Source organism: Hibiscus syriacus, unplaced genomic scaffold (genome assembly GCF_006381635.1).
Source record: "Hibiscus syriacus cultivar Baekdansim isolate YM2019G1 unplaced genomic scaffold, ASM638163v2 tig00110462_pilon, whole genome shotgun sequence".
NCBI lineage: Eukaryota > Viridiplantae > Streptophyta > Magnoliopsida > Malvales > Malvaceae > Hibiscus > Hibiscus syriacus.
The window spans coordinates 3,284,248-3,297,763 of record NW_024062747.1 but is presented as its reverse complement, the minus strand read 5'-3'; the positions used below and the strand labels follow the sequence as shown (position 1 = coordinate 3,297,763).

Genomic DNA, 13,516 nt, shown 5'->3' with positions numbered 1-13,516 from the left:
TTCCATCAGCATCTGCTACTGCAATGATATTCTCTAAATTGAGGTTATATAGAGACCAGATTTCTTCCACGAGCAATGACGAGTGCTCCTTTGGTAATCTTCCATTCACAACCTGAAAAGGTTATGCTAAATCCTTCACCATCAAGCTGTCCTACAGAAATCAAATTTCTTTTGAGGCCATAAATATGTCTCACTCCTTTCAGCGTCCAGGTGGTCTGGTTTGACAACTTTAGTCGAATGTCTCCTTTTTCGACGATCTTCAAGGTTTCATCATCAGTTAGATGAACCTTCCCAAAATCACCACTGATATAATTTTCTATGATTTCTCGGCATGAGGTGGAGTGGAAAGATGCCCCTGAATCCAAGATCCATGATTCAATCGTACTGTTGACGCTTAGAATCATGGCATCACCTGTCTCCTCTGTCACGTTGACAGATTCCTGTGCGCCAGTATTTTTCTTCAGTGCTCGGCAATCTCTTTTAAAGTGACCCTTCTTGCCACAATTATAACAGGTAAAATCTTTCTTTCCCGTTCTGGATTTTCCCTGTCTGGATTTCGATCTGTCATGATTTGAATTTCTTTATGAAGTTCTCCCTCTGGACTCCGTGTGCAAGGCTGAGGAGGTTGATGCTTCACCTGATTCTCTCCGTCGAATTTCTTCGCTCAGTACCAGATCCCGAACATCGTCGAATTTCAATTTACTATTTCCCGACGAGCTGTTAACTGATGTAACAGTAGCATTCCAACTGTCTGGTAGAGATGATAAGAGAATTAAAGCTCGAACTTCATCATCGAATTCAATTTCCACTGAACTCAACTGGGTTGTGATTGTGTTTCAGTTCATTTAGGTGTGTGCCATCGATGTCTCTTCCGTCATCCGAAAATTGAATAATCGCCTCATCAAGTGCACTTTGTTTGAGGCTGATGGCTTCTCATACATACTGGAGAGAGCCGCCATAAGACTCGCTGTGGTATTTTCCTTTGCTATGTTGAAAGCAACATTGCGGGATAACGTCAGTCGGATAACTCCGAGGGCTTGTCTATCGAGAAGAGTCCAATCTTCATTCTTCATGCCCTCTGGTTGTTTTCCTGAGAGAGGTTGATATAGATTTTTCTGGTACAAAAAATATTCAATTTGCATCTTCCAAAAGCCAAAGTCCGCACCATCGAACTTTTCAATTTTCACATTCCCTTCGTCTGCAGCCATCGCTCCTACTCGAATCTGGCTTCTTCGGATCGTTTCTGACAATTTGTGCGAACCACCGTGTATTATAACACCTCTGTCGACAAACTCGTATCGCCGACAAAATTTTTACTATTAACGAAATTCACTATTCACGTAAATAGTAATAAATAGTAACCTCGCAAAAATTGACAAAATTCACAACCAAAAGCTCTGATTACTAGTTGTTAGGAAATAAACTAAGTACAAGTAATTTCCCTATAACCAGATTAGTGAGAATTCGAAATAAAAGCGGAAAAATAATACTCGAAATTGATAACGGAGTTCAACCAATTGTGCTTACGTCTCCGGACTGCTGCAGATCTTTTACTAAGAGAGAAAATTTACAGGTGTTTACAAAACACTCACTACTCACAAGAAAACTCTCTAGTATTGGGAGAAAGAAATGATTTTTGGGCTGGTTTTGAAGCTAAATGAGTTAGGGTATTTATAGTTGAAACTTAAGGACTTAATCTTGTAAATACCCTAAAGCCTAAGGATTAATTGTGATTATCCCATTATCATTTTTCAACAAACATCTACCAAACTTTGAAAAACTATTTTTCAAATAAACATTTACCAAACTTTAAAAACCATTTTTAAAGAAACATTTGCCAAACTTTGAAAACCATTTTTTTTAAAGTTGATTACCAAACTTAAAAACAATTTTAATACTTTCAACCGGACTCTCTTCACATGATATGTTCGTTCTGATGAAGCTACAAACCATGTCAAGTTTGGAGAAGGAAGAAGAGAAGCCTCACTAATGGGGCCGAAAGTAATCCCCCAAAAGAGAGAGTGAGTAGTGGGGAAAATTGAAGAATGCTCTCGCTAGATTAGAAGCTGAAAAAGAAGCTGGCCAACTTGAGTACCGGCAAAGTTTGGAGAGATTGTCTAATCTAGAGCGAGAAGTCTCTCATGCACAAGAAGATTCCCTGGGGCTTAACGAGCGTGCAAGTCAAGCTGAAGCCGAAGCCGAAGTTCTAACTTTAAAGGATTCCCTCGCCAAATTAGAGGCCGAAAGGGAAGCTAATCTTGATCGATACCAGCAGTGCTTGGAGAAGATAGATAATCTTGAGAATTGTATAACCCATGCACTAAAGGATGCTGGAGAACTGAATGAGCGAGCTAGTAAAGCTGGAATTGAAGTCCAAGCCTTAAAGCAAGACCTCGCCAGAGTAGAAGCTGAAAAGAAGGACGCTCTTACTCAATACAAGCAGTGCACGGAGACTATTAGCAATCTGGAACACACATTATCGAATGCTGAAGGAAGAGCCGGAAGGATGACCGAACGAGCAGAGAAAGCTGAAACTGAACTTGAAACTCTAAAACTAGTAGTTGTTGAACTGACCAAAGATAAGGAAGCAGCTTCTCTTCAGTACCAGCAGTGCTTAGAGACAATTTCTAGCCTGGAAAACAGACTTGCTCGTGCACAGGAAGAGGCACAAAGGCTCCACAGTGAGATAGACAATGGGGCTGCAAAGTTAAAAGGTGTCGAAGAAAGATGTAGTCTGTTTGAGATAACCAACCAGAGTATGCATAATAAATTCGAGTCTTTGGTGCAGAAGATGGGGGATCAAAGTCAAGAGCTAACAGAGAAGCAGAAGGAATTGGGGAGACTTTGGACCTCAATACAAGAAGAACGCTTGAGGTTTATGGAGGCTGAAAATGAATTTCACACTTTGCAGCGTTTGCACTCTCAATCCCAGGAAGAACTCAGATCTCTGGCCACCGAGCTTCAGAATAGGGCTCAAAATTTACAGGACACTGAAACACGTAATCACGGTTTAGTGGCTGAACTACAGAGGGTCAAGGATGAGAATAAACACCTGGATGAACTCAATTTAAGTTCCACAATGTCCATTGAGAATTTGCAAGAAGAGATTTTAAGCTTAAGGGTGATTATAGAAAAATTTGAAGCAGAAGTTGAACTTATAGTGGACCAGAGAAACGCTCTTTCAGCAAGGAATTTACTGTTTGAAAGAGGAACTCAATGACTTTAACAAGAGACACCGGGATATCATAGGGCAGCTGAGATCTGTTGGCTTAAATCTAGAAAACTTTGCATCTTTTGTGATGGAATTGCAGGATGAGAACAGAAAGCTAAAAGATGTCTGTGAAAGAGACAGATGAAAAGCTGGCTCTACTAGAGAAGTTGAAAATCATGGAGAAACTTATTGAGAAAAATACCCTTATAGAGAATTCACTCTCGGATATGAATGTTGAGCTAGAAAGTGCTCGGGAGAGAGTAAAGATTTTAGAAGAATTCTGTCACTCTCTTTTGGAAGAGAAATCCACCCTTGCTGCAGAGGACACACTTTCTTCTCAGTTACGGATTGCAACTGATAATCTAGAGAGGCTTTTGGAGAAGAATAACTTTCTGGAGAACTCCCTTTCTGATGCAGATGCCAAGCTCGAAGGATGGAGTGTTAAATTAGCTAACATAGAAAATGCATGTCTGTTGCTTGGTGATGAGAATTTTGGCCTCATAACACAGAGAGAAGGTTTGATTTCTCAGTTGGATGTCAGTCAGAGAAGGTTCGAAGATTTAGAAAAAAGATATCAGGGATTAGAAGAAAAATATGTGAAAGACAGAGAATCAACATTTTGTGAAGTGGAAGAGCTACAAAAGTTGCTAGAGGCTGAAAAGGCAGAGCATGTTAGCTTTGTGCAGTTGAATGAAACCCGAATAACTGCTATGGAATCTCAAATTCATTTTCTACAAGTAGAAAATCTTTGCAGGAAGAAAGAATATGAAGAGGAACTGGACAAGGCAACGAAAGCTCAGATAGGAAATTTTATCTTGCAGAAATGTGCACAAGATCTCGAAGAGAAGAATTTATCCCTATCACTTGAGTGTAGGAAACTCTTGGAAGCCACCATATTCTCAGAAAAACGTATCAATGAGTTGGAGCTTGGAAATTCCAGAAAGCAGGCGGAGATAAAATCCTTATTTGATAAAATTACAATACAAAGGATGGGACTTTATCAGGTGAGGACTCTTGAGATTGATGCTATCTATGGTTATGATATGATCAAACAAAATCAATCAGTTCTTGACTGTGTATTTGGAAGATTTCGGGATATGCAAAATTCACTTCTAAAGTCTCTGGATGAAAATCAGTAATCCTTGATTGAGAATTCAGTTCTTATTGCACTGCTGGGGCAACTGAAACTAGAGGCAGAAAATCTTGGTAAAGAGAAGAATTCACTGCCCCGGGAGTTGAACGTACGGTTTAAGCAGTTTTCAGTGCTGCGGAAAAGAACTGAAAAACTAGTGGATATGAATGAAGAACTGGAATCAAAAGTGATAGAGGGAGGCCAAAGAGAAGAAGTTTTACAGAATGAAGTAGGAAGTGTTTGTGAACAACTGTTAGTCTTGCAAAGGGAATATCAGAGTTTGTTGGCGGATAATTACAAGGTGGTGGATGAGAAAACGTCTTTGATGAAGGAACTTTTAAAATTGGGCAAGGAGAAACATATTCTAGAAGAGGAAAACTATGCTTTCTTTGCCGAAGCAATATCTCAAAGTAGCACTTCTCTTGTACTCAAATATATTATTGCCGATAACTTTGAGGAAATAAAGCATCTCACCACCCATCTGGATAAATTCAAATGTCTCAGTAATGATCTCGAGGGAAAACTGAGAATAATGGAGAGAAAGTTTGATGATATGAAAATGGAAAACTCACATCTCAAAGGTTCGATGAGAAAGTTGGAGAATGAGCTGGTTTCAGTTGGGGCTGTTGATGATCGGTTAAATGATGAAGTTTCAAAGGGGAAGGACCTGTCGGGCCAGAAGGAGATTGTTCTTTTGGAACTTGGAAGCAAAACGGATGCTCATGGAAAGTCAAGAGGAGAGAGCCCAATTACATGAATTTATAGAGGATCTGACGACTAAATATGAGGAGGTCATACTGATAGATGAAGATCAAAAGAAGCAAATTCGGAAACTGTGTCCAGAGACTATGATCATCAAAGAAAGGAAACTGAAAGCATTCGTCCGGCTCATCAGAAACTTGAGGTTGAATTGGCCAAATCGAATGTTGAACTACAAAAGAGAAGAAATGAGGTCGAGCTTTTGGAAAACAAGGCTGCTGCATTGTCTGGCGAGCTACAAATTTCTGCTGTCCAAGCAGCATTGCTTGAAGAGACTGCTCGTGAGGTGAGTAAGGATTGTGAAGTCCTTGAAAGAAGAAGTAGTTCCAAATCTATGGAGGTAGAAGAGCTGGAAAGAAGTGCTAGAATCTTGAAACACGAAAATGGAGAACTTAAAGCTCAGTTGGCAGCATATGTTCCAGCTGTTGTTTCTCTCATGAAGAGTGTGACATCGTTGGGGAGTCGAACTCGCTTGTCTCCTAAATTTCCCACTTATCATAATCACGCAGCAAAGGTAATCTCTCTTTTTTTTTTTTTTTTTGCTTACGAGTGACACAATGTCAGCATTTTATATTTCAATAAACCAAGTCAATGTGGTCTATTTACACAAGCAATTGATATTGCTGATTCGGATTCGGATTCGCGAATTTGCACCAGTATACATTTACTAGTCTGATCTATTACACGATTTCTTGTTTCAATGAGAAATATATTTTATGTGCCTTTGCTCTTTACTTTCAGGGTTTGTTAATGCACTGTGTAGTTTCAGGATTTGTATCGTTTATGGGTTTGTTTTCCAGGATGCCGATTTGGGGACCGAATTGCATGCTGAAAACTGTCAACAAACAGGTGTAGGGCAAATTGCATCAGTTCCAGACGGTTTTCCTGACTTGCAGGGTATCCATAAGAGAATTAAATCTATTGAAAAAGCAGTGGTGGAAATGCAGAAGCTTGCAACGACGGAGAACTTACATCTCAATTCCAAACTAGAGACTTCTATGAGACAGATAGAAGAGTTAAGATTTGGAAGCAGCTCACGTCGAGAACGAGTTAGAACAAAGATGCATGTGAATGCTCGACGTGATGGGGGGAAACTTGGTCATGGACTTGGCAACGGTGTCAAAATTCAGAGACCAACACCTGATATTTCTGAAGAAGACAGTGAGATGATGATGAAAGACATTCTGCTTGATCAGACATCCGAGTTTCCTATGGGTTAAGCAGGAGAGAAACTTCAGAGCTTGATAATCAGATGCTTGAGTTGTGGGAAACCCCTGACCATGACGGTAACATCGCCCTGAAAGTTGGCAAGGCCCAGAAGATGGTTGCTGCTTCAACCGGCAATCAACGGATTGGTACATCGAAGTCACGTAGGGGCAAAACTCTCTCTACAGAATCTCTAGTGAAGGAGTTGGGTGTTGATAAAGAGAGCTCCAAGAGATTTACCGAGCCTCCCCAAGAAGGAAGCAAGAGGAAGGTTTCAGAAAGACTCGATTCCGACGCACAAAAGTTGGCTAACCTTCAAATAACCGTGCAGGATCTAAAGAGGAAGGTGGAGATAACCGAGACGGGAAAAAAGGGGAAAGGAATCGAGTATAGTACAGTTAAACAGCAGCTAGAAGAAGCTGAGGAAGCCATCATTCAGCTATTTGATGTGAATCGCAAACTGGTGACACACGTCGATGACCGTTCTCGGTCTCTTGGTGGGAAACCTGCACTAGAATCAGATGAGAGTAGTTCTTTTAGGAGACGGAGAGTAGCAGAACAAGCTCGAAGAGGGTCGGAGAAGATAGGGCGGTTGCAATTGGAAGTGCAGAAAATACAGTTTCTATTACTGAAACTTGATGCAAAAGAAAGCAAAAGACCAACAAGAATCACGGAGCGTAAAACAAGAGTTTTGTTGCGGGACCATATTTACGGTGGGGTAAGAAAAAAGCCAGAGCCAGAACCAGAGGAGGAAGAAAGCACCCTTTTGTGCATGCGCGAAACCCCCAACTAAAGGAGATTGAGGCAAGTACTAATCATTGTAGTTTTCAGGACCGAGACTTTAGTTGCATTGTCCATGTATCTTGTGAAAAGGCGGCCACCGGTGGCCGGAGATGCAAACAGTGACCGGTGATGACTGAACGGCTGATAGAAAAGAAGTGGAGAAGATGTTATTATAATTTAATTACGTTTTAAATAACAAAATTGAAGGACATAAAAACAAGCAGCAGCAAATTCAAGAGCATAATGCCAATAAACTTGTACATCGACTTAGAATCATTTATCAAAGAGAATACTCATAACGCTTCGAAATACCGGTCCTCTCTTATCAGTAAGGGCCGCTCTCACGTCCTTCTCATCAGGCACAAATCCCTTCTCCTTCATCTGCCCCAAGAATTCTTTGGCCTCCTCCACCTTCTCCACCCTCGCGAACGCTTCAAAAACCGCCGTGTAAGTATTCGCATTAGGCTTCATCCCTTTCCCCATCATCTCCATCAAATACTTTTTTGCATCGACCAGATGTTTAGCATCCGTAACGGCGAGACCTTTGATGAGAACAGTGTAAGTGTAAGCATTGGGTGCAACTCCAGATGCCAACATCCTCATAAAACTCTTGAGAGCTTCTTTACTCCGACCCGCGTTGGCATAAGCTTCGATAACAGCAGTATGAGCAACCACGTCGGAATTTGGCCTTTTTCTTTAAACTGAGCAAAAAGCTCCAACGCTTCATGGGTCAGCCCGTCTTTTGACAATGCGTCGAACATCTTAACGGCATTGTTGATCAGGCCATCGCCTCGCATGTTATGGAACACTTCTTGCAGGTTTTGGGGGTCTTGGGGTTCTTCGATGACCGGATTCTTGTTGAAGGGATCGTACGGAGGAGGGAGATTGGATTTGTCCAATTCTTTATTGGAAACTTGTTCTTCTTCTTCGGATTCTGAATCTGGGAGTGAAAAGTTGACCTTTGTGTTGATATTCTTGGCTGAGGAAGAGGAGGAGAAGGGCGATGCGAGTATTGTAAATCTATTATGGCTTGCAGTGGGTTGAACATATGAAGAAGGAATGTGGGAGTTTGAGTTGTTGAGAGATGAGGAAAGAAACTTTTCAAGTGAGAAGAAATTGGGGTTTCGAATGAAGGAAGACAGAGTGGAATAATGTTTGGATGACAAAAGGAAGCGATATGTTCTTAGCTTAGCCATGGCCGATGATGACATTGTTTGCACAATTACAGTAGCGGAGAGTTCCAGAACTTGAAGAAGGAGACCAATGTATACTTGCTTTGATTTGACTTATATTTACGTTCTTTTAAAATCTAGTATAAATTACACTAAATCCCACTTAATTTTAATTAATATATCATTTATATTATTAAACTTTTATTTTTTAATCATAATATTAAATTTTAATTTTAACTTTAATTATATCAATGATTTATTAAATTTTAATGACAGAATATATTTAGACAGACCTTTATGTCACAATGATGAAATGGATAAAACAATGACGTTTTGCTGACGATTATTGATGTTCAAAATTGTATCATTTTAGATAGTTCAAAAAGATATATTTTAGACCTTTAATTTTAGAGGTATATCGATTATGTCACTAGACTTTTAAACAAATTAATTTTTGACATTGTATTTTTTTTTTCTGCTGTCCACAGTCAATCATAGTTCGTTTTCCATATCAAACACCAGATCGTTTCGCATTTCAGTTTTTTTTCCTTGTTAAAAGTTCTATCACCATGAAATGCATCATCGTACAATTTGCAAATTGTTAAAAAGAGAAACAAAAATCTAGGCTTTTAATATGGTTAATTCCCTGTTGATTCAGCCTAAACAGGCTATGCACCCTGATTCTCAGTTGCATAAAGGTACTAGTTAAGCTTAGACATTGTTCCATGGTTGCGATTCCGCCGGTTTGCATGTATGAAGCTTGTAATTGCAGGCATTGACCGCTTCACCGACCGTCAAATAGACCCATTCCTGACCTATATTTTCCAGGAACTTCGACTTATTAAGCTTCTTCATCACTTCGGCCCCAGGGTTGGCCAATACAAGCTAAAACAGTACATGTATATACAAATCAGAACATGTTTTCTAGTGACAATATACATTCAAAACTAATTGCAGGGAAAAAGAATTACCTTGATCTCCCTTCTGTCAGTAGTTTTCTTGACCTCTTCAAGCATACTTATTCCACTGGTGTCAATGTTACCAACAGCTGTCATGTCGAGTATGACATACTGTAAGCTGGTTTTCCCTGTTGATTTCAGCTTGTCTTCTTCTTCATCGATCCACCTTGTTATCCTGATAAGACCAGACATGAGTTGGATTCGATTTGATCGAATTTTGCTGTCTGATAATGAAGCAATGAAATTCCAGTACCTTTCTCTTAAGTAACTTGAGTTGGCAAAGTAAATTGGAGCATCTATCTCGAGTATGAGAACACCGTGAACGTTATTCGCATTCGGATATTGCTCGACGTTTCTGTAGATGGTTGAGTTCGGGAGGTTTCCCAGAATAAAAGTCCTCGGCCTTGCGACAAATAGCAGCAGCCTCAGCACAGAAATTGCAACCGCGATGACTAAGCCGACCTCGACGCTTGCGAAAATGACGCCGATATATGCACTGATGCACACGAGGAAATCGAATTTATCGACGTTCCAGAGATGAATGGCGGCATCGTAATCGACGAGGCCGAGCATGGCGGAAATTATGATCGCGGACAACACTACGAGGGGAGTGTAATGGAACAATGGTGTCAAGAACAGCAACGTGAACATAACTGCAACGGCCATGATAACGTTGGACATCGCCGTTTTGCATCCGGCGTTGAAATTAACAGCGGATCGTGAAAATGGCCCTGAAATATACACGTCGACAACGGCAACGGCACGATTAGTTAATTGAATTGAATCAATGAACTATAAATCACTTGAATAAAAGAAGAAGAAAACTTTACCAGTAGTGAGATAGCAAGAAAAACAAGAACCAACGATGTTCATGGAACCGATGGCTATCATTTCTTTGTTTCCATCAATATTGTAGTGCTTGAACATTGCAAAGCTTCTCCCCACAGCTATTCCTTCCTGTATGAATTCACAATGACCAACAGGCATGGACTAAAGCTCAAATTTTTTCAAAGTACAGGGACTTAAAGCTCAAGTTTTGGCAATAGTACTGAAAGAGAGAGTTGGAAGGCAGCTTACGGCAAGAGCAATGATGCCGGTGACCATGCCAGTTTTCAGAGCCGTGGTCATATACGGAGTCGTAAACACCAAATCCCCAAAAGACAGTGGATTCAACCCTTTCTTCAGGTTTCCTATCTGTCATTATCACACAACATCACAATTTTAATAAATCACAAACTCTGTCTTCTTGTTTCATCAGACGTGACATAAATAATAAAAAACAAAAACGAAATAATGTGACAATAAATACTTGAACCACCCAAGATAGCAAGAGATAATGTGCATGCATTGGGACCTATCCAATATACCAGCAGGGTACAGTGGTCTCATTATTGGTGGGGACACACTAGACATCAAGCCTTGACAACCATTATAGGGACTGAATTCTGAATTTGAGCACAATAAAAGGATGAAAACCAGAATTTGAGCTTTATTCATTTTTTATTATTAAGGTGTGGATTGAAGTTGAAAAGTTTAAGAAAAAAAAAGGCATATTTAGTGCTTACAATTTGAACACCGTGTTTCTCGGCATGCGTAAGATAAACGAGAAGACTTCCGAGGATGACTGATGTCAAAGGCGCCATTGCTGATATCCAAAAGAATTTGGGTCGTCTCTTGCTCTGTTTGTATCCAACAAATACATTATATTCCCTTTTACTGCAAATAACGTACTTAAAGAGGGAACATGCAGTGGGAGCAGGCTTAGAGGCTAATTCAAGACTTTGTAAAGCATATGTTTACTATTAAAAAAAAGAGGTTTTTTTCAAAGGGACAGTTATGCAATTAGCAAATACTATTTTAAGACCACAACCACCCAATAAGGGAAGCCTTTTCCTTATTATTATTCTATTATGTAAAATGATAGCCCTTTTCTTGGAAAGTTCATTATTTTACTTCCCGAAAAGTTATAAAAGATAGTTGATTTTATAAAGTATAAATTATAAATTTCATCATTCAACTTTTGATTTATTTATATTTTGGTCACTCAAGTGTTAATTCATAAATGAAAGAATGGCATAGCATCCATGTGTGCTAATGTGAATTTTTTTTATTAACATGGAATTTGTGTGTCATCTATGTTTTTTTTATCTTCTTCCTTCAAATATGAAAGTTTTACAATTTCATCTATATCTTACATCGACGTTGCAATTATCATTCTTTGACGTACTCTTCTTTGACAATTCAAGATATTTGTGAACTCACTAATTGTCTCTTATTACTCTATCAATCTAGATTTTACCTAAATCATTTTAGAACTCAACACTATAACCTAAACTCATAAAATTTCAAACCACTGTGATCTGTAATACCTATCATCCGATCAATATAGAATAATACCTATCATCGATATCAAAACAAAATCAAAACTGCGGAGATTTTTAAGAAAAAAAAGGAGAAGAAGAAGAATAATAAAATTTAGGGGGTTTTCATAATTTTAAAAAGAAAAATATATTGCTATAACACCATTAAGTATTTAACGATAAAGCAACCAAAGTAGGATAGAATCGAAAGTTAAATGAGTAAATTGAAGATTTTAAAAGTTTTAGTAATCAAAATAGAAGTGAAAAGAAAGTTGAGTGATGAAATTAAAGACTTATCTTTTTGATTAATCAAACATGCACTTTTAATATTATAGTTACATTACTTTTATCATTAATCTAGTCAAATTTATCATACAATGGTTAATATTTTAATGAAAATTATATCTAATTATCCAAAATAAACATTAAATTAATGTTAGATCTACTTACGAAATATCTGGTGACGAGGAGGAAGAAAAGGAAACCAACTCCCAAAACACCACTCTCCCAACTCCACTGTCAAATATCACATTTTACGATTGTCAGACAACTATATACGCCATGCAAGAATAATTTGTTTTTATAACTGTATTAATTATAAATATTGAAGCACCCGTGACTAATAGCAACAATATAAGTAACTTCATATTGTCACATATTATATATTTCAAGTAATAGAAAAATACATTTCATTAATGATCAAGTTTTAACCTTTAAAAGGAAAGAAGGAAGATAACCTCATGAGTTTGACTGAAGACAGAGTGCAAAACGGAGATAATGTCGGTAGATTTAGTAAAGTGATCAAGTCCTAGGATTCCCTTTAGCTGCTGCAATATCACAACAGTGGCTGCCCCTGCCATGAACCCTACTATCGTCGCATGTGAAAGAAAATCCACAATAAACCCTAGACTGCATCAACAATATTATTAATTTACCATGAAGAGGAAAAGATTAGTTGAACTACTAATTAACTATTTTTACCGTAAAAGGCCTAATGAAGCTTGCAGTAGTCCGGCAAAAAAGGTTGCAGTGAAAGCGAGGTGAAGGTAAAGCGTGGGATGCTCAGCTGCATTCACTTCCTTCCCCAACATGGAAGCAGTGAGAAGTGATGCAACAGCAACAGTCCCTACTGCTAAATCTCTTGAGCTCCCCATCATCGCATAAACCAGTGGTGGAATAAAGCTTGAATCTTCGTTTTCAAAAAAGGGTTACAATCAGTAACCTTGAAGAAGAAATTTAATTAATCTAATCAAGTTATTTACTTACAGAGGCCGAGAATGGGAGGCAAGTTAGCAAGCTTAGCATAGCTTATACCCTGAGGGATTGCAAGGCTGGCGATGGTGATCCCGGAGATGAGATCAGATTTCAAGAACTGCAAGCTGTAACGAGGAGCCCACTCGAGAATGGGAAAAAGATATTGCAGGCCGAGAATAAATTTCTTGGAGGGTGTTTTGTTCTTGAATTGTCTGAGTGGGTCATCCGGGAAAAAAGTCTCCTTGAGCGAGTTCTTGAGCGACGTGAAAAATGGCTGCGCCGGAGGAATCGCCACTCGATGAGTGCATTGTTGCTGATGGTCACTCGTGGAAGGGTACACAAAATCAGCGTTGCCCATGAAATCGTGTGTGTTTTTGGTCAGTGATGAAGAAGAAGATAGGAGGGCAGTGAGAGAGTGATGATGAACCGAACCCGGCCTGCCTTTTATAGAAGATAAATGATGCAAGGAGACTGTTTTTGACTTAGTTTAGTGGGTGAAGGGACCCGCATGAATTTATATTATTTATTGTTGTTGTAAATTCCTTGATTGCACACCTCGTGCAGATCTTGTTGTTTTAAGAACCGAGGGGAGGAGAGGCAAAATCCTGGAAGTTTACGTTTATTATTTATGTTTTCCAATTTTACTTTACCAGGACGACTACCTTTAGTGGATTACGTGG

At 39.0% G+C, this 13,516-nt stretch overlaps 1 protein-coding gene and 2 pseudogenes across 1 annotated transcript; 1 reads left to right on the top strand and 2 right to left on the bottom strand.

Moving 5' to 3' along the window:
* The first annotated feature begins 2,029 nt into the window (after nucleotides 1–2,029).
* Nucleotides 2,030–7,160, top strand: LOC120126893 (annotated as a pseudogene).
* A 78-nt stretch (nucleotides 7,161–7,238) lies between these two features.
* Nucleotides 7,239–8,349, bottom strand: LOC120126951 (annotated as a pseudogene).
* A 462-nt stretch (nucleotides 8,350–8,811) lies between these two features.
* LOC120127169 (sulfate transporter 3.1-like) lies at nucleotides 8,812–13,236 on the bottom strand. The gene is made up of 10 exons (XM_039145156.1): nucleotides 12,849–13,236; nucleotides 12,564–12,771; nucleotides 12,320–12,491; nucleotides 12,033–12,098; nucleotides 10,788–10,901; nucleotides 10,300–10,416; nucleotides 10,053–10,179; nucleotides 9,476–9,953; nucleotides 9,235–9,397; nucleotides 8,812–9,148 (listed from the first exon to the last, which is right to left on the bottom strand). The coding sequence occupies exons 1-10, from the start codon at nucleotides 13,192–13,194 to the stop codon at nucleotides 8,975–8,977; spliced, it is 1,965 nt and encodes a 654-aa protein (XP_039001087.1). The 5' UTR covers nucleotides 13,195–13,236; the 3' UTR covers nucleotides 8,812–8,974.
* Nucleotides 13,237–13,516: the final 280 nt, after the last annotated feature.

Bases quoted from the DNA above. Each gene is read 5' to 3' on its own strand.
- LOC120127169 (XM_039145156.1), bottom strand. From the start codon at position 13,194: ATGGGCAACGCTGATTTTGTGTACCCTTCCACGAGTGACCATCAGCAA. The intron at 12,772-12,848 runs GTAAGTAAATAA...TTGAAAACGAAG, and splicing joins GCCTCCCATTCTCGGCCTCT to ATTCAAGCTTTATTCCACCA. The intron at 9,954-10,052 runs GTAAAGTTTTCT...TGTATATTTCAG, and splicing joins TTCTTGCTATCTCACTACTG to GGCCATTTTCACGATCCGCT.